This window comes from Nansenia antarctica (assembly GCF_963989245.1).
Source record: "Nansenia antarctica genome assembly, chromosome: 11".
In the NCBI taxonomy this organism is placed as follows: domain Eukaryota; kingdom Metazoa; phylum Chordata; class Actinopteri; order Argentiniformes; family Microstomatidae; genus Nansenia; species Nansenia antarctica.
Window position 1 is genome coordinate 19,207,720 of NC_137681.1, and position 20,579 is coordinate 19,228,298.

The 20,579-nt window shown below is 48.6% G+C and overlaps 1 protein-coding gene across 1 annotated transcript; it reads right to left on the bottom strand.

Annotated features, from left to right (window-relative positions):
- Positions 1 to 798: 798 nt before the first annotated feature.
- On the bottom strand, positions 799 to 16,858 carry taok2b (TAO kinase 2b; the record flags this gene model as incomplete). The annotated part of the gene is made up of 17 exons (XM_080541582.1): positions 16,526 to 16,858; positions 15,007 to 15,147; positions 14,372 to 14,443; positions 14,171 to 14,272; positions 12,061 to 12,106; positions 11,188 to 11,284; positions 10,809 to 10,922; positions 10,567 to 10,658; positions 10,257 to 10,350; positions 9,930 to 10,011; positions 9,658 to 9,825; positions 8,971 to 9,162; positions 7,186 to 7,382; positions 4,300 to 4,477; positions 3,894 to 4,022; positions 3,607 to 3,810; positions 799 to 2,613 (listed from the first exon to the last, which is right to left on the bottom strand). Exons 2-17 carry the CDS (start codon positions 15,136 to 15,138, stop codon positions 799 to 801), a joined length of 3,714 nt encoding a protein of 1,237 aa, XP_080397708.1. The 5' UTR covers positions 15,139 to 15,147; positions 16,526 to 16,858.
- Positions 16,859 to 20,579: the final 3,721 nt, after the last annotated feature.

Sequence of the window (20,579 nt, forward strand, 5' to 3'; positions counted from 1 at the left end):
ACAACCACATATTAACGAGTGATAGAAATCTCAACAAACTGGCCAACTCTCTAGGTTCCAGTCTCTTCTACATTGTCTACTTTGGTCTGAAACCAAATCTATCTGCTCTGCTGTGATTAGTTCAGCAGCCTCCTAGCTCTGCTCTGATTGGTTCTATTGCACTATCAATCACCTGTAGTGTTCTTGGGGGCGGGGTTAGTGAAATGATCAGAAGACTTCACAGTATCTACTGGGGCAATATGATTGGTTGGTGGTCAATTAACAGCCAATGAGGAGCATCAATAGTGGCCACTGACATCAGCACTGGGAATACCGTGCACTCTGAACAACAACAGCATTAACAACAACAAGATTGCACAGACATGGTCTTAACAATGACCATAAACAACATTCTTCCTCATTAACAACATCATCATCATCATCAAGTCAAGAAAATAACAACTTTTACAAAAAGCAGAATAAAGACGCTGACTTCTGGGTAGAAGACCCGTGACATGTGACCTGACTGGGTAATGCAGCATGTCAACAGCCAATCAGATTCAGGGGGATAGGTTGTGTCATGATGATAGGTTGACTACTCTTTGGAAGGGCGGGACCGTGGACCCCGTAACCATGGAAATAATAACACATGGACCCCAAATAAAAGACAAACAAACACACACACACACACACACACCGTTCTCTCTCTCTCTCTCTCTGCCTCCCTCTCTCTATCTACCTCCCTCTATCTATCTCCCTCTCTCTCTACCTCCCTTTCTCTCTCTCTACCTCCCTCTCTCTCTCTCTCTCTCTCTCTCTCTACCTCCAGGGCCGGACTTTCCCCCCACCCCTCCTCCCTGACTGCGTCCTCCTGAGCCCCCCCTCCCATCTCCCCTCCTCCCTGAACAGCCTCTCCCTCTCCTCCCTCCTCCTCCTCTCCTCCATCCTCTCCCTCTCTCTCCTCCTCTCCCTGAGGCGGTGTTCTCTGACGCTGCGGGGGAGGAGCCTGGGGAGGCGGCTGGGTGTGTCCTTCCTCAGCAGGCCCAGCGTCCTCAGCGTCCTCAGCCAAGGGGGGGGCAGCTCCCTGAGGACGTTGGCCGCCACGCGCAGCACCGCCCCGTTGGCCAGGTCCGCCAGCGCCCCCAGAGGCCGTCTGAGGAACCGCCGCACGCCCAGGAGGGCTTCGGCCAGGGGCGTGGCCCTGGGGGCTTGTCCCAGCCGCTTCTGCTGCTCCGGGGGGAGGGACCTGAGCGGGACGGGGATCTTGGATTGGCGGACGCCCCAGTTCCGCCCCGCCTTGGGGAACATGTCGTACAGGCTGCGCTCGGCCACGCCGCCCAGCAGGGATTGGCACAGGGCAAAGAGGGGGCGGGGCAGGCGGAACAGGAAGCGCATCCAGAGGCGCCCGAGTCTGCGGGGGGCGCTGTGGAGGAAGAGGCGTGCCGGCGGGACCCCCAGGACCAGCAGGTACAGGAACAGGAAGACGGAGGGGTAGCTGAGCAGGGAGGCGGAGACCAGCGCCACGGGGACGTAGTATAGGCCCAGGCTCAGGGACACGCCCACACTGAACACGCCGCACGCGTACAGGCTGACGGACAGGAAGGAGGACAGAGAGAGGGAGCAGCAGGAACGGAGGAACAGGTAGGAGAAGAAGAGTGCCAGGAGGGCCAGCTCAGCGGAGAGGAGGAGGGAGGGGAGGGAGGGGAGGGGGGGAGAACGGCGCAGGGAGAGGAGGAACACAGCGAGGAGGAGGAGGGTGAGGTTGGAGGGGTGGGCGGCGGCAGAGAGGGAGAGGAGGAGACAGATGGCGTGAGAGAAGAGGGAGGGGAGGGAAGAGGGGGGAGGGGGGGGGGAGGAGAGGGGGGCAGGGGGTAGCTCCTCTGGCGAATCAGAGAAGTAGAACTCGACAAGGTCGTCCGTCTCCCGGCCCCGCCTCCGCTCCAGCAAGGGGAAGGAGCTTCGCTCTGACGGACAACCGTCAGCCACGCCCCTACCTTCGTCCTCGTCATCATCAGTGTCGCTGCCTTCCTCATCATCCTCTTCCCCCCACTGCAACCCCTCCACTTCCTCTCCTTCTCCCTCCCCTACTTTCCTCTCCTCCACATTCCCCTCTTCATCCCTACTCTCCTCTCCTTCCTTCTCTGGCTTCTCCTCCTCCTCCTCTACCTCATCCTTTCTTTCTGCACCTCCCACCTCCTCTATTCTCTCCTCCTCTACCACCTCTCCTTCATTTAACCCTTCACCTCCCTCCTTCCTGTACTCATTGGTTTCACATTCATTCCCCTCTCCCTCTCCCTCCCCAGCCTGGGTGTCCTGCTGACCCCCTGCCCCCTCCTCTAGAGCCGGGTCCTGGGGCAGGTCCTGGGGCAGGTTCTGGTTCTCAGTCTCACTCACTTTCAGGCTCTTGGGCTGCTGGCGGACCTCCACGGCGTGCTTCTGACGCAGCTCCTGCTCCCGCCTCTTGTTGTACTCCATCTGATTGGTCAGCTCTGTCTGGTGCTGGGTCCGGATCAGGTCGGCCCGGGTGCGCTGTACCGAGCCCAGCTGACGGAACTCCAGCTCCTGGGTGGACTCGTGGTGGCGCAGCAGCGTGGCACACTCCAGGTCCTTCACAGTCTGCTTCTTATTCAGGTCCTGGAGAGGGGGGGTATCATAGGTAATTCATCCAGGAAGTACCAATAAGGTAGTAAGACCTCTTTCTCACAGGAGACCTGACCTAAAAGGCAGGTTGTGGGGGGCTAGGCTAGGCAGTTACCTCCCTGTGCAGGTCCAGACTAGGCTAGGCTAAGCTAGGAGGTTACTGCTCTGAGCAGGTCCAGGTTAGGCTAGGCTAGGTGGTTACCTCTCTGTGGCGGTCTAGGCTAGGCTAGGCTAAGCTAGGCGGTTACCTCTCTGAGCAGGGCTAGGCTAGGTGGTTACCTCCCTGTGCCGGTCTAGGTTAGGCTAGGCAAGGTGGTTACCTCTCTGTGCAGGGCTAGGCTAGGCTAGGCAAGGTGGTTACCTCTCTGTGCAGGGCTAGGCTAGGCTAGGCAAGGTGGTTACCTCTCTGTGCAGGGCTAGGCTAGGCTAGGCTAGGCTAGGCGGTTACCTCTCTGTGCAGGGCTAGGCTAGGTGGTTACCTCCCTGTGCCGGTCTAGGTTAGGCTAGGCAAGGTGGTTACCTCTCTGTGCAGGGCTAGGCTAGGCAAGGTGGTTACCTCTCTGTGCAGGGCTTGGCTAGGCTAGGCAAGGTGGTTACCTCTCTGTGCAGGGCTAGGCTAGGCTAGGCAAGGTGGTTACCTCCCTGTGCCGGTCTAGGTTAGGCTAGGCAAGGTGGTTACCTCTCTGTGCAGGGCTAGGCTAGGCAAGGTGGTTACCTCTCTGTGCAGGGCTAGGCTAGACTAGGCGGTTACCTCTCTGTGCAGGGCTAGGCTAGGCTAGGCAAGGTGGTTACCTCTCTGTGCAGGGCTAGGCTAGGCTAGGCGGTTACCTCTCTGTGCAGGGCTAGGCTAGGCAAGGTGGTTACCTCTCTGTGCAGGGCTAGGCTAGGCTAGGCGGTTACCTCTCTGTGCAGGGCTAGGCTAGGCTAGGCAAGGTGGTTACCTCTCTGTGCAGGGCTAGGCTAGGCTAGGCTAGGCTAGGCGGTTACCTCTCTGAGCAGGTCCTGCTCCAGGTTATGGCGCGCCAGCAGCATCTTCCTCTTGTACTGACGACACTGCAGCTCGTAGTACTGCCTCTGTCGCCGTAGCAACCCGGACTCCTCCTCCGCCTGCTGCTGCTGCAGACACTCCTTCTGGTGGACGAGCCACTCCTGCTTCTCACGCTTAGGGGTGGACTGGTTCTCATTCAGCTCCTAAGGACAGGGGGAAGGGTTAGGGTGTGACACCAGTGGACGGGTTGGACTGTGACACCGGGGGACAGGTTAGAGTGTGACACCTCTTTCAGCTGCTCCTTGCGTTGGCGGTACTGGCGTTTGTGGTTGTCCAGCAGGACGCTAAGCTCCTTCTTCTGTTGAGACAACATGTGCTGCTGGAACTTCTTCTCCTCCGCCACAGCCGCCTTGGTCTACACACACACCAACACACACATAGTAATGTGACGTAGCAAATAAACTTGAAACTTGAAACACCCACACACGTTAGCCTTGGTAAAATAACTACTAACTAACTAACTAACTTCCTCTATGATGCTTCTTGCTCAGTTTGTCCCCGCCCCCCCCCCCCCCTTCCTCCCTGCCCTCACCCCCCCACCCCTCCCCTCCTTCTCCAGGATGGCCTGGTATTTCTTGCTGAGTTTGGTATCATTCCTCCCTCTCCTCCTCCTTTCCCCCCTCCCTCCTCACCTCCTTCTCCAGGATGGCCTGGTGTTTCTTGCTGAATTTTTCCCCCTCCCCAGTGAAGCTGCTCCTCTGGTTGTCCAGCTCCTTGTCCAGCCTCAGCTGATGATCGTCCATCTCCGTCTTCAGCTTGTTCTCCAGACCCATCAGCTGCTTCTGGTGCTGCCTCCGCATCCGCTTATACCTGGAGGGGGGGGGGGGGCATAGTTATACCTGGGACACACACACGCAATTAGCTCTGTTGAGGCGGTGTTCCTGAGGAGGCGGGCCATGGATGTCCTGCTCCTGCTGACACTGCTGATAGGATGCTGTTCTGTTGTCCTTCTGTGGACGCGCGTGGGGATTATGTTTGGCGTCGCATATGCTGTGATAACATAATGTAATAAGTAAAGCGAAGTAAGTAAATCGGAAGTAAAGCGCATTCTTTCCGGAACGTTGCTTCTGGCTCGGTCAATCTTGATAGGAGAAACGGACCGAGATATTCAAAGTTAGCCATCACTGCCAGTTTGGTGACGATAGCAACCCCGGGAAGTGATAAAGTTTGCATCATAGCTCGGCAAATTCCTGCATTTTCATTGCATAAAATCACCCAAATTATTGCATATTCCATTGCATAATCAAGGATTTCTTCCCGCATAATCAAGGTTTTTTGCCCGCATAATCAAGGTTTTTTGCCCGCATAATCAAGAAAAAAAAAAGAAAAAATCTGGAGGGACTGATTAGTTCTTTGCTTGGCAGGGCAGTGAGTATTGGTTTACTTCTTTTTGTGTTGTTGATCCGCCATGCCACGGACTATTAAGGTAGTGATCCGCCATGCCACGGACTATTAAGGTAGTGATCCGCCATGCTACAGACTATTAAGGTAGTGATCCGCCATGCCACGGACTATTAAGGTAGTGATCCGCCATGCCACGGACTATTAAGGTAGTGATCCGCCATGCCACGGACTATTAAGGTAGTGATCCGCCATGCTACAGACTATTAAGGTAGTGATCCGCCATGCCACGGACTATTAAGGTAGTGATCCGCCATGCCACGGACTATTAAGGTAGTGATCCGCCATGCCATGGACTATTAAGGTAGTGGTCCGCCATGCCACGGACTATTAAGGTAGTGATCCGCCATGCCACGGACTATTAACTCATTGACTGCCAAAGACGCCAACTGCCAGCCATGTTCAGAGCGGAGAGCTCCACACTGCCAGACTTTTGGGGCATTTTCGCTGAACTTTGAAGACCCACCAAATATTGACTTTTCGGACTACATAAACATTGAACATATCTACCAAAACTTTAGACTCTCTTCTTTCATCAGAAAAAGAAAGTTTGTTTCTAGCCTCTTTGAGTGTTTAGAAATCGGCCGTAGAACATAGGGTGGTTTCAGCAAAAACACCTGATTTTGACCAATAAACAGAGAAAACGAGCTTTTTCTGCAGAACTTTTTTTTTCTTCTTTTTTCTCTGCACTTTTTCTGTATCATCCGACTCTGAACTGTTTGAAGAGTCGCGCGATGGCCGCGCTGCTCCGCACCGCAATGCTCCGTGCCGCTCCGTGCCGCGTTTGGCACATACCCTGATCCGTTTCGCCATTACTACAACCCACAGCAAGCCACTTCCTTCTCCAGGCTTTTATCGAACTACTGCCCCCATCTGGGACCGAAATACATTACACCCAAGTCTGAAATTCACTCGCTAGGTGTAGAACATGTCAATAACGCGATCCCCGCGAAAAAAAAAAAAAATCTATAAGACGCCAATTGGCGTCTTTGGCAGTCAACGTTACTATTCTATAAGACGCCAATTGGCGTCTTTGGCAGTCAATGAGTTAAGGTAGTGATCCGCCATGCCACGGACTATTAAGGTAGTGGGAGAAGCCTGTTTTGTTTATCCTTATTAGTGGATGTTTTGTTTCATTGTTTAATGTAAGGTATGAGGTCGGTATGTTACAAAACGCCCAAAGGCGTCCCCTAAATGTCTCTCGCCAGCTGCTGCGCTCTGAAGCGTTGTGCCGTCAGTGGCTCGCAGTAGCGAGTTCTAAACTTGTGATCTATCAGTCAAACGAATGTTTAGCCGGTGGAATTTTGAAGAGGAAACCGGAGTGCGACGTGACCTCGACATTACCAAAAAAAAAAAAAAAACATTTTCACCATTTGTCGGCCGCCTAAAGATGAAGCGCATCTTCGCGAGCCTCCCAAACGACAGGGAAGAAGTTTCCATCGATCAAAAGTAACCTTCCATTGAAAAGAGGATATAATCTAATAAATATGTTAGTATCATCACTCATTTCGTGTGAAAACTCGCACAAGACGACCCGGCAGCTGCTGCACACTGAGTCAAGTGCCAGTATTTAATGAGTATTTACCTCAATTTGCATATTTAAATGTGTTGGTAAAAAAACTTGTAATACAAAAACATGTTCTATACATGTTTGCTTTCACTATGTTAAGTTTCATTATGATAGGAGTAAAGGAAAAAAAAAATCCTATTCTTGGGTGAAGATCACAGTTTTTAGTCCATTTTACATTGAAAACAGGGGACAAAATCATGCACTTTTTACTGAACTAATATTGGCATAACTTTCTTATTTCTTAACCGATTTGGACGATCTTTGTGTTTTTCTTTTTCCAAGCCCTTGGTTTAATTTTGGAAGAGTTTACATTTTTGGTAACATACCTATATGAGGGCTGTCTATTAAAGCATTACCCTTTTATACACCATTTCAGTGACTCTGACCCTGTTCTTATGTTGTGGCTAGCTTTATGTGTACGGCTTTTTGAGCAGAACTTTGGTTTAGTCCCTTTTGTTTTGTTGGGACACCTTCAGCTGTAGCACTAGTCACACGTTACTCATGCTAGTCACATGCCAGTTGCCATGGAGTCCAGAGCGTGCCGTACCCGGTCATCTGCTCGCGGAGGGCGGAGCCTTGTGCTGCTGGATCGTGCTCCTGGATCTGCCGTGTCACCAGTGAGGCGGTCCTTATGGTGGCGAAGTGGTCCTTATGGCGCCTCCTCCTCCCCCCCCCTCCCCCGGACGGGGGTGGCTGCTGCTCCACCTCCGGCTGGTAGGGGTCGTCATAGATATTGTCATGGCTCTGAGGGGAGGGGGGGGAGAATAAACAGCAAGGTGTTAATGTAGGTCTGTTTGGTTTGTGTACTTGAGCAATTTTAGGATGCCAAGGAAATTACTGTTATGGGTTGACCCAAACAGTTCATCATGTCTTCTAAATGCATGTCTTCTTTCACCCAAGTCTACAACTCTTTTCAAAATGTTCTTCCAGTATTTACGTTACTTGCTGCATGAGATCTGCATCTATAGCACTGCCTTCGTCCACTGGTGCGAGGCAGGCATGCATGATCTGTGTTCTACATTTAGTGCTTCCAGTCAGTAATTCCCTGACTAAAGCCACCATGCTTGCAGGAGAACAGTTTGCATGCAAAACAGTACACACAACCTGTTGAGGGTGAGTACAGTAGCACCTGTCTAGAAACCACTAGAAACCACTGTCTCCATTTGGCAACATGCAGTTCAGAAGTTAATTGAAAACCACCAAGCGCTCTTTTGGACTGAAGCTGGGTATTTGCCACTGTGGTTTTGGAAGGGGACTGCTCCTCTTTCAATAAGCACTGACTTAATAATGTCACTGGAAGTGCTTTTCCATAATGCACCGTCAGTGACATCATAGCACTTGGCTGCTGATTTGATTCTGAACTTCCCAACTGCTCCTGAGGTGGAAATGATGGTTCCTGTACACCATTAGCTGTTGAGGGTTCGCCTTCAAAGGGTGACAACATTACTGGAAATTGAACTAGCGCTAGTTCCTTCCTCACAGCTGACAATAGTGCTGCCGTTATCATTATTACTATCAGAGGATTTTTAAAAGAAGTTGGCAATGAGCGGAACACTTTGAAGCAAAACTGCCTCTCTTGCCTCCTTTTGTTCTTTGGCGTTCCTTTTGGAAGCTATTGCAACATTTGTGGTCCATATTTCAGAACTATGTGGCTGTTCCTACCAAGACACGTCTTATATACCTGCCTGGCACAGAGAGAATTATGTTGCTTGAGATTCAAAGATTGGCTGAACAACCAACAAAGGTTTCTGATGGTCAGTGAAATTAATTGCTGGAAACTGCACATAGGCCACACCCCCTCGAATGGGAGGGGAAAAAATACCTTGTAAGAGATGTCGACAATTTGCATTATCTACTTCCCTGGATCTAAATACAGACGGTTTATGGAAAAAAATTAATGGGGTTTTCCATAATCTTTAAGTATGGATTGGGTCTCATATATGTGGTAGTGTATGAAAAAATATTTTAAAAAAATAATGTTTCACAAAACCACTAGTTAATAAGCTCTCAATGAGGCTTTTATTCCCACACCACAGCATCCCATTTGAACTAATAGCACTAATAGATAGCTAGCTATTAGCTTTGATTTAAGCATCATGACTATGGCATCCTGTTTTAGCATTTATTAAAACCACTGTAGCTACCTACCCTTTTATCTTATACCTTATTTTCACACAGAAGATTCACGAACAAATGCCACCTGACAAACTAGTTAAGTTGTGTGCCACGTAACTAGTTCTAGGTGGATAGCTAGTTAAATAGCTGGCTTTTTAGTGCAGCTAATTTGGTTGTGAGTGAGTGTGTGTGTGTGTGTGTGTGTGTGTGTGTGTACCAGGGGCTGGTGGAGGACAGAAGAGTGCGAGCCGACGGTGTGTGTGTCCTCTGCGCTGCTGTCGTCGGAGGCGTCAGCCAGACTGTTGACGGAGGAGCTCTGGGAGGAGGCAGAGATTGACATGGACGGCAGCGAATGAGAACTCTCCATGCTGTTGACGGTCCCGGTCTGCAAGAGGTAGGGCTCTCCATCCTGGGTGGGGGAGGGAGGGTTAAAGGTAAGGTGGTAATCTCTCACACACACAAAGACACACACAGACAGACACAGACAGACAGACAGACACACACAAAAACACACACACACACACACACACACACACACACGCACACGCACACACACACAGGCTCCCATTGATGTATTCATGCATTCCGCAGATTCCTGACAGAGGAAGCAGCTCTTTGTGCTGACAGGAAGTAGAGGGAGCCAGCTCCAACACAATGCTGCTAACATCACGGATTAATGCTGTTCATAGCAACAGATCAGATCAATACTGTTCATATCAACAGATCAGATCAATACTTTTCATATCAACAGATCAGATCAATACTGTTCATATCAACAGTCAAAAGTACCAGACCAAGAACCGATCCCTGAGGAGCACCATAGTTCTGTCCAGAAATCCCCCCGCCCCCTCACCCCCCCTCCCTCCCTCCCCACCCCGCCCCCTCCACCTCCCTCCCTCCTCACCTCCTCCTCCTCCCCTCCCTCTGGTGCTGGTCCGTTGTGAGCTTCGTGGAAGAGGATCTTCTTCATCTTGCGGTACTGAAGGTTGTCCAGCTCCCTGACAGCGTCCTTGGTCCTGGAGATCAGGTCCATCACCACCGTCACCGGACGCTCCCGGCACAGGAAGTGGTGCTGAGGGGGGAGGGAGGGAGCGGGGAGGGTGGAAGGGTAAGTTATGAGGCCATCTCAGATCCTGGAGGACGGTGGTACCAGAAGCAGCGGTAGCGTGGCAGTACCTTCAGCAGCAGGTCAGAGGTGGGCCGGTCCTGGTGGATCTTCTGGAGGCACGAGTCCACAAAGTTACGGAAGTAGTCCGACCTATAGACCAGAGAACACCATGCCACCATAAACACCACTGACAACCACTAACACCATGACAACCACTAACACCATGACAACCACTAACACCACTGACAACCACTAACACCATGACATCACTACTGGAGAGACCAGAGAAACACACTAACAACATCCTAGAGCTCCAGCTGGAAGCAGATTGGCCAGGTCTCCCTCATCTCAAACACACACAGGCAGCAGAGGATCATGGGTATTCAGGGACTCACCAGTGGTTGGATGCGAGAACAGGACTCTCATTCTGGGCAATGTGGTATAAGGCACTCATAGCATTCATGTTGAACAGAGGAGGCTTCCTCTCAGCTGGAGAGACAGAGAGAGAGTGAGAGAGAGGGTGGGAGGGAGAGAGAGAGAGAGAGAGGAAGAGATCAACAGTTCAACAGTAATACCAGTTCTATAACAGTAATAACAGTTCTTACCCAGTCCTATAACAGTAATCAGTTCTATAATTGTAATACCGGTTCTTACCCAGATCTGTAACAGTAATACCAGTTCTATAGCAGTAATACTAGTTCTTACCCAGTTCTATAGCAGTAATACCCAGTGACCACACGTCCACCTTGCCATCGTACTGACCCTCGTCCATCGCTAGAATCACCTCAGGGGCCATCCTACACACACACACACACACACACACACACACACACACAGGGCTCAGCTGTGATGATGTCTAGAGATACAACAGTTCCTAACGCTAACCGCAGTAACAGTAACTATAGCAAGAGTACCCATAGTAACAGTAGCTATAGTAACGTCCTCACCAGTATGGCGTGCCAACAAAGGAGTTTGCTGGAGCCATGATGGAGGCGGAGCCAAAGTCCCCCAGTTTCACCTGGCCGGGCTCCGTCAACAGGATGTTCCCCGCCTTCACGTCCCTGTGGGAGGGGGGGAGGGGGGAGAGGTCAGGAGGTCGTCAGAAAAAGAGGGAGGAGGGAGGGTGGAGAGGAAAGTAGAGATGGGAGGTCAGGAAAAGGAGGAGGAGAGCAGGGAGGTTAGAGAGAGGGGGGAGAGGAGGAGAAGAGAGGAAGGGGGGGAGAGGAGAAGAGAGGAGGGAGGTTAGAGAGAGAGGGAGGAGAGAAGAGAGGGTTATGGAGAGTTGGAGGGTTATGTAGGGTTCTGGAGGGTTAAGGTGAGCTGTACCTGTGGATCATGTTGTGAGAGTGCAGGTAGACCAGGCCCTGCAGTGCACCATGGGTAATAGCAGCTATCTCTGATTCCTGGAGCGGCTTCTTGTGGACTAGAGAGAGCAAGGTTAGAGGTGTGAGTGTGTGTGTGTATGAGAGTGAGTGTGAGTGTGTGTGTGTGTGTGTGTGTGTGTGTATTAGAGATGCACTGATACCAGTACTCATAAAACGTTTTTAAATTTTATTTTGATGTGTTATCCTTTTTCATAATAATAATAATAACTTTATTTGTATAGCACTTTACATCAAAGTGCTTTACAATAGGTAAGCCACAGTTTAAAACAATTTAAAACAACTATTTCAATTTAAAAACACACATAATTACACAGCACAAATACACAGCCTATGACATATAGACAACAGAAAACAGGTGGGTCTTTAACTTAGTTTTGAACACTGTCACCGATTCAGCCTGTCTGATGTCTAATGGAAGACGGTTCCAGAGAGTTGGTGCACGGACGGAAAACGCACGCTCACCGATTGTCCTTTTTCTGACTCTAGGAACATTGAGCAGGGCAGAGCCCTTGGGGGCACATATGGGTTGAGAAGGTCCTTTAAATAAGAAGGCGCAGTGCCATTTACAGCTTTATATGTTAGTAGCAGCATCTTGAAGTCCGCTCTAACATGGACAGGGAGCCAATGAAGAGAGGCCAGCACTGGCGAGATATGGTCGTATCTCTTTGACCCAGTCAAAATGCGAGCTGCAGCATTTTGGACCATCTGTATGCCATGAAAACGCTCATATTACAAAAGTTTAAGTGTTGAAGAGCCCACTCAAAGTGGTATGGGTGCATCCCTAGTGTGCATGTATGTGTGTAACATCACTCACCTTCCAGCAGGTCAGAGGCTGAACCCAGACAGTACTCCATCACCAGCTGAGGGGAGGAGGGAGAGAACATGTTTATTACCAGCAAACTAAAGGTTGTACACCCCAGGGACATGCAGTCAGGGGAGGCAGAGCCTTTATGTAAAAAAGGGTTTTTAACTGCTCCTCCTGAGACATCTTCTGCCCCTCAGCACTACGTCTCCTAAAGACGTCCGCTTTCCCCTCTACTGTGTCCCTAAGAACTTCTATCGCCCCCTTTGTACTGCTTCTCTGTTCCTCCAGTATATATAAAAAATAAAAATAAAAAGGTTTTAGAAGAAGGTTTCTCCTTCTATCAGTGGCCGCGGGCCTGAGCTAGATTACTCTTCCTGCCACGAATGGTGATGATTCACATGCTTAGAATTCAAATGTATTTGATATATTTAAGTCGCTTTGGAATAAGGCGTCTGCTAAATGCCAAAAATGTAAATGTAAATGTAAAAAGAAGAAATAATAATAATAATAATAATAATAATATAAATAATATAAATAATATAAATAATATAACCGCAAGTGGCAATGGGGCGTGTTCCTACATCTATGCCCCCATAACCATAAATGGGGTGAGATTGACAGACACAGGGTGGATCTACAGACAGGTTGTACAGCTGCGGACAGAAATCTGTGCTCTTTACAACAAGTTTGTTTACACTCTCCATCTCGGTTGGCATTGGTTGACAGTTGCTGCACAGACGATTATGCGATTATTTCCCACTCGCACCTCCTCATCACTCGGATAATTTTGATCTACATTTTGTGTAATGTCTTCTCTGCTGTCCTCCCCCCCTAAGGCCGTGTGTGTGTGTGTGTGTGTGTGTATGTACCTACCCAGGCTGTGTGTGTGTGTGTGTGTACCTACCCAGGCTGTGTGTGTGTGTGTGTGTCTGTTAGGGCTGCACGATTAATCGATTTTAAATCGAAATCGCGATTTGAAATGACGCGATTAGCTAATCGCAAAGCCTGCGATTTGCCCGCGATTTTTTTTTTTTTTTTTTGCAATTTAGCAGACGCTTTTTTAATCCAAAGCGATTTACAATTACGAATTACAGGGACATTCCCCCTGGAGTAACTGAGGGCTAAGTGCCTTACTCAAGGGCACACTAGTAGTGGTGTGGTTTCAGGCGGGATTTGAACTCACAACCTTCCGATCACAAGTCCAACTCACTATGTGTTTCTCAACCCTCTCCTCGGGGCGCCCCAGCCGCTCCACATATTTGATCTGTTCCACCACCAGCAAACCTGATTCAACTAATCAAGTCCAAATCATAATTGCTTTGGACTTGATTAGTTGAATCAGGTGTGCTGGTGGTGGAACAGATCAAATATGTGGAGCGGCTGGGGCGCCCCGAGGAGAGGGTTGAGAAACACCACTACCCGTATGGGATACGTCATACAGCGCGTCGGATTCAACGTCAATGAACGTCAACGTCAATGAACGTAAAAAAAAAAGACACTTGTTGAGAGAAACAAAATGGTGTTGCTGTTTAAAAAAAACATAAATAAATATGTTGTCCCAATTCATATCTTTTAAGTTCTCATCCTTGCATTAGAATTAGAGCAGTTAATAGTTTGATGGTATCATGTGGTAATGCTCTCTGAAAATAGGTGATAGATAGATTCATCCAATCACCTGCCAAGTATTTTTTGAAAGTACCTGCCCTTTTCCAAACAGCTTCCAATTAAGCTTTCCTAGATGGTTGTGTGAAACAAACCACCTGAGTCAGGTTAGTAATGCTCCATCACATGTTTTAATCTGAAGCTTGATTTTAAAGCAACCCAACTTTAAAGCAACCCAATGTAAGTTTAGTTCTTTCACTCGTAGCTCGGGCTGTGGGGGTGCTAGAGGAGGGAGCCTCTAAGTCCCCTGAAGACGTACAAACAAACTGCACGTTGATACGACCTTCCTAGCCGGAGATATGGCCACACTTTACAAAAACTCCCCTTTTTTTTTTTTTGCTATTTAAAAAAAAAAAAAACGCAAATTAATCGCAATCGCGATATCTGTCCAAATAATCGCAATTCGATTTTTTCCCCAAATCGTGCAGCCCTAGTGTCTGTGTGTGTGTGTACCTACCCAGGCTGTGTGTTCTCTGAGGTAGCATCCATGGTATTCTACGGTGTTTGGGTGACGAAGCTTCTGGAGAAACTTCACCTCTTTGACGATGTCCTGCCACTTCTACAACACACAAGAGGAGAACAACAATGTAACACAGGAGTGTGTGTGTGTCAGGTATGTTTCAGAGGTGTGTGTGTGTGTGTGTGTGTGTGTGTGTACCTCGTTGGACTGCTTGCCGCTGTAAGACATCTTCTTGATGGCGACCACCTCATTGGTGCGGATGTCATGGGCCTGGGGGGGGGGGGGGACGACGACAAGAGAGATTGACCACACTTCATGCAGTCTGACATCACCTCATCATTGTATCACAACCCCCATCCTCTGCTCCTCTCTCCCTTCATCCTCCTCACCTCCTCTCTCTCCCTTCATCCTCCTCACCTCCTCTCTCACCCTTCATCCTCCTCCCCTCCTCTCTCACCCTTCATCACCTCCTCTCTCCCTTCATCCTCCTCACCTCCTCTCTCTCCCTTCATCCTCCTCACCTCCTCTCTCACCCTTCATCCTCCTCACCTCCTCTCTCTCCCTTCATCCTCCTCACCTCCTCTCTCACCCTGCATCCTCCTCTCCTCCTCCCTCTCCCTTCATCCTCCTCTCCTCCTCCCTCTCCCTTCATCCTCCTCTCCTCCTTTCTTTCCCTTCAACCTCCTCTCCTCTCTTTCCCTTCATCCTCCTCTCCTCCTCTCCCTTCATCCACCTCTCCTCTCTCTCCCTTCATCCGCCTCTCCTCTCTCTCCCTTCATCCGCCTCTCCTCTCTCTCCCTTCATCCCCCCCCCCCCCCCCCCCCCCTCCTTACAAAGTACACTGCTCCGAAGCTGCCATGGCCGATCTCCCTCAGGTCAGTGAACAGCTTCTCTGGGTCGTCCCTGAAGAACAGTTCAGCCACCTCCGGATCCTTCAGGCTCCCTGGCCTCACCCCCGCAGGCATGACCAGCGCCTACACACACACACACACACACACACACACACACACACACACACACACACAACCAATATTGACATACAAAGTTACAAACATATTGAGATGTCATATTCTAAGACCACAAACACAAAAACACACCCCTATACACTTAGAAACCACACAACTGGTATCAATCAATCAAGCTTTATTTATATAGCACAAGTCATACATTGAATGCAACTCCTAGTGCTGCTGAACATAAAAAGAATAGTAAATAAAATACAAGACAATAAAACAAGAGGTAGGAGATAAGAAATAGATCAAATGTCTGGGGCCATAGAGGCTGGAAGTCTGGGTCCAGAGTGGCTAAAAGTCTGGGGCCATAGAGGCTGGAAGTCTGGGTCCAGAGTGGCTAAAAGTCTGGGGCCATAGAGGCTGGAAGTCTGTGGCCAGAGGCGAAAAGTCTGGGGTCAAAGTGGCAAAAAGTCTGGGGCCATGGAGGCGAAAAGTCTGGGGCCATGGAGGCTAAAAGCGGTCTCGTCGGTCGGTATGGCATCGTGTGTCTCTCTCTCTCTCTCTTTCATTCGCTCCCTCACACACATCAACTCTCCAGAAACACTTAAACATGTGATGGTGAAAACAAGCTGCTTCTGTCATCTTGAGTGGCTGTTAGTCAAGTCAGGAAGTCTACAAGGTAAATCAGTTCCCTTTTAAAAGGAGAAGCGTCAAACCGTCTCAGACCAGAGAATGACCCAAACACACACCAGGGCCGCTGGTCTGGATCACACAGCACTGTGACTTCCAGCTAGCTACCTATCTAGCCAGACATCTAGCAGGCTAATGCACTTGGCTGATCAATTAGGCTGTGTCTGTGCAAAACTAGCTTAGCCAGTTCCTAGGAACACGACAGACACACACACACAGAGACACACACACACACAGAGACACACACACACAGAGAGACACACACACAGAGACACACACACAGACAGAGAGAGAGAGAGAGTGAGAGAGAGAGAGAGAGAGAGAGAGAGAGAGAGAGAGAGAGAGAGAGAGAGAGAGAGACACACACACACACACACAGACACACACAGACACACACAGACACACACACACACACACACACACACACACACACACAACCATCTGACCCAATAAACAGATGCTAGGTAGCTAGCTCGATCAAATGTTAGCTAACTAGCTGTCACAAATGTTCCCTGGGCATGAAGCGACCTGCTGGCTGTCTACCCAACCTAACAGTCTCCATCACCCTCTCCCCGACGCGGGCCTCCATCACCCTCACCCCGGCGGGGGCCTGTCTGCCTGGCCGAGGCTGTCTGTCTGTCTGTCTGCAGGGCTGTCTGGGCAGGGTTGAGCAGCCAGCCAGCTCCATTATTGATGACATTTCTCTTACCGTGGCTCCTGATATCCACTGTAGCTAGCTGGAGAGCTAGCTAGCTGTCCTGGGCAGGAAAATGTCTCTCAGTGTCTCTCTTCTCTTTCTCCTCCCTCCTTATTCAACACCGACTGGTTTCATTGACACATCTCTCCATGTTCGCCTCTCGTCCTGATTGGATAGCTAGCTCGCTAGCCCCGTCGCTAGCCGTGTCAGTCAACGAGAAGAGCGCTCACTTACGTTAGCTAAGGCTAAGCTGACAGCGACCAGAAAGATTACGACAGTCAGACACTTAATTCAACGCAGGAGCCGATGTTTCCAATATGCCCAGTCCCTGCTCCGCCGTGTCTCGTCATGCCGTTAATGTTGTGCTTTAGGTTTCATCTCTGTCAAAGTCGCTCCGTTTCTTTCTTCTTCTCTCGTTTTTTTTGTTCAGATCTTCAATGATGGCGGAACAGGGTGGAGGGAGCCGACCGGAAACCGGATGTAAAATCCGTCTTCTTCTACGGTAGGTTCGGTAGTAGCGAGAGAGTGGGGGCGGGTATTAATGTCATTCATAATAATTATGTTTAATGAATGAAACCAACAGTAATGCCCCCCTGCCCTGTCCCTCCCAAGGAATTATCACCAAACATAAATACATCTAATTTCACTGCCACTCAAATGGATCTGAAGCATTTCTTATCATACACAGTAGTAGGGTGTGTGTGTGCGTGTGTGTGTGTGTGTGTGTGTGTGTGTGTGTGTGTGTGTGTGTGTGTGTGCGTGCGTGCGTGCGTGCGTGCGTGCGTGTGTGTGTGTGTGTGTGTGTGTGTGTGTGTGTGTGTGCGTGTGCGTGTTTGTGTGTGTGTGTGAACATAAATCATTGGCTATCTGCAGCCTCCCTCCAGAACCTGTAGCCTGTCATAAACCATCATATCTATTTTGCACCATAATGCATGTTTCTGTTCTACATACAATTGTAACAAAAATAGGACATCAATCTGCAGAATAGAAGAACTCATCTCTCCATCTCTTCATTGTAAGTCAACCCACATGTAGAAAGAACCAGACCACACACAGTGATGATAGGATGACAGGTTTAACAGATTGAAAGCTTAGCAGCTACAGATGTTCCAATGTTTACAACGTGTCTAAAGCACAACACAAGCCTAACTCTAACCCTAACTTGAACGCTAACCCTAACTTTTATACATATTCCTGTAGTTATGACCTCATGACTCCAGAGGGTAGCAGCTTTTCTGGTGGTTGTGTAACGGATTATCTTCTCTCCTCCATGTCCCACAGACATCAATGTTGCCACAGATAAACAGATTGTTTTGCATATTTTTAGGACAGACAGGATTATTTTTGATGCTCTGGGAAATTGATGCTTTCCTCAAACTGATCCACTCTCCCAGGGGGCGGAGCCAGAGAACGTGAGCCACTGTTCACTAAAACACATCCAGGAGATTACTGACAGAATGACTGGAGCATGAAGACTGTAGCATATGAGGACTGTAGCCTATGAAGACTGTAGCATGAAGACTGTACTATAGTTAGGTTATGGTCAGGGTGAGGGTGAGGGTCAGGGTTAGGGTCCTTTATTCAGTTATGTCACTTCCTCTCACAAGCCAAACGTTACTTGACACATATTGAAGAGATACACACACACACACACACACACACACACAGGCACGCACGCACACACACACACACGCACACACACACACACACAGGCACACACGTGCGCACTCACACACGCACGCATACCCATTCACACCCACAGATACACTCACTCACTCACTCTCTCTCTCTCTCTCTCTCTTTCCACACCCCCATTCCCCCCCATCGCCCTCCTCTTTCTCTCAGTCCAAATCCAACTCTTAGCCTCAGTCTGACCTTCCACCCTTCTATCCTCTCAAAACCTTTCATTAAACATTGCTTCCTTCCCACAATCCTCTCCTCACTCCTATCCCTCCACTCCTCTCCCCTCCCCCTCTCCTCTTCTCTCTTCCTCCCCCTCTCCTTTCCTCTCCTCTCCCCTCCCCCTCTCCTCTCTGAGCATCCCCCTCTCTTCCCGCCTTACATAATCCAAAGGGTGAAACGTTCCAATAACTCAATGATAATGTAATCTCCACTAGTGCATTCTGACCAAAGCCGGGATTAAATCTCTTATGTAAACAGATTTATGATCATTTTACATAAGAGGTCGTCTACAGAGGGTGAGAGATAGTCTACCAGAGGGTAGAGGGTGACCACACAGGCGTGATGCTGTCATGTATGATCCTGTCAAGGTTAATAAAGAAGCAACAGTCATAAAGGATGATGATGTAATTCATGTAGAAGGTTAATAATGGTGGCCTGGGGTGGTCCAGCGGTCTAGCACCGCTGTCTATAGTACACCCATATGGCCATGTTGGCATAGGTTCGAATCCGGCCCATGCCCTGCTGACATGCCCTCTCTCCCTTCTTCTCCTTACTTTCCTGTCTGTCTTCACTATATCTGTCCAATAAAATGAAAAATATGAGTGGGACTGCCCCACTCAGAAAAAATAACTTGAAAGAAGGTAAATAAAGAAGCAACAATCATAAAGGATGATGATGTCAATCATGTAGAAGCATCCATATGTACTATGGTTTGTATTATCGGGAGGTAGGGATGGTCAGAGAACCCTGACCATGACCCTGACCATGACCCTGATCCTAACCCCAACCCCAATTCAAACCCTGACCCTGAGGGGCTCAGGCCTCTCTTCAGATGTGGCCGGATAGAAAAGTATGTTCAGTTGAATGAATGGACTTTATTGTCATTGCTACAGTACAGGTACCAAACAACGAAATTTAGGAAAAAACATCACTAACATGCTAATCCATAGCATTACCTATCCAGGTTACATAGAGCATAGCATAGCATCACCAATTGGCAACCATATATAGAGCATACAGTAGCATAGCATCATCTATACAGTTTACATACAGCATAGCATCATCTCATAGAGCATAGTATCATCTATAGTTTACATAGAGCATAGCATCATCTTTATTTCACATAGAGCATAGCATAGCATCATCTATACAATCAAACAGGCAACCACACCAATACAATGGTAACTAGGCAACTATCACAGAGACATCAAGAACAAGAGAATCCAGAGACAGTAACAGCAGGACAGACACATTCATATTATATACAACCCTAATAAACTACAGACATATTCATATAAACTCCAGACATATTCATATTCTAATAAACTACAGACATATTCATATTCTAATAAACTACAGACATATTCATATAAACTACAGACATATTCTAATAAACTACAGACATATTCATATTCTAATAAACTACAGACATATTCATATTCTAATAAACTACAGACATATTCATATAAACTACAGACATATTCTAATAAACTACAGACATATTCATATTCTAATAAACTACAGACATATTCATATTCTAATACTTATAAAACGACAGCAGGACAGAGGTTTATAAACAAGAGCAGAGTTCAATGAGAAAACATAACAACACCTACAATACTGTCTGAGATTATAATATTATATGATGACATGATGATATTATATGATGATATATGATATAACATTATGTGATATTACATATTAAAACATATATTCTCTATAGCACCATCATTGTCTTGTATTGCATGCAGATACACAAACTTGTGCACGCGCGCTCACATGCACGCATGCACACACGCATGCACACGCACACCACGCGCACACGCACACACACACACACACACACACACACACACACACACACACACACACATACACACACACACACACACACACACACACACACACACACAGTGACATTGTAACAGCTCCTCCTGCTGGTCAGACAGACAGGCTGTCACACACACACACACACACACACACACACACACACACACCTACACACACATACACACACACACACAGAGGGAGGAGAGAGGAGGGGAAGAGAGAGAAGAGAGAGAGGAAGAGTAGAGATAGTAGAGAGAGAAGAGAGAGAAGAAGAGGAGAGAGAGTAGAGGGAGAAGAGAGAGCAGAGAGAGAGAGAGAGAGAGGAGGAGAAGAC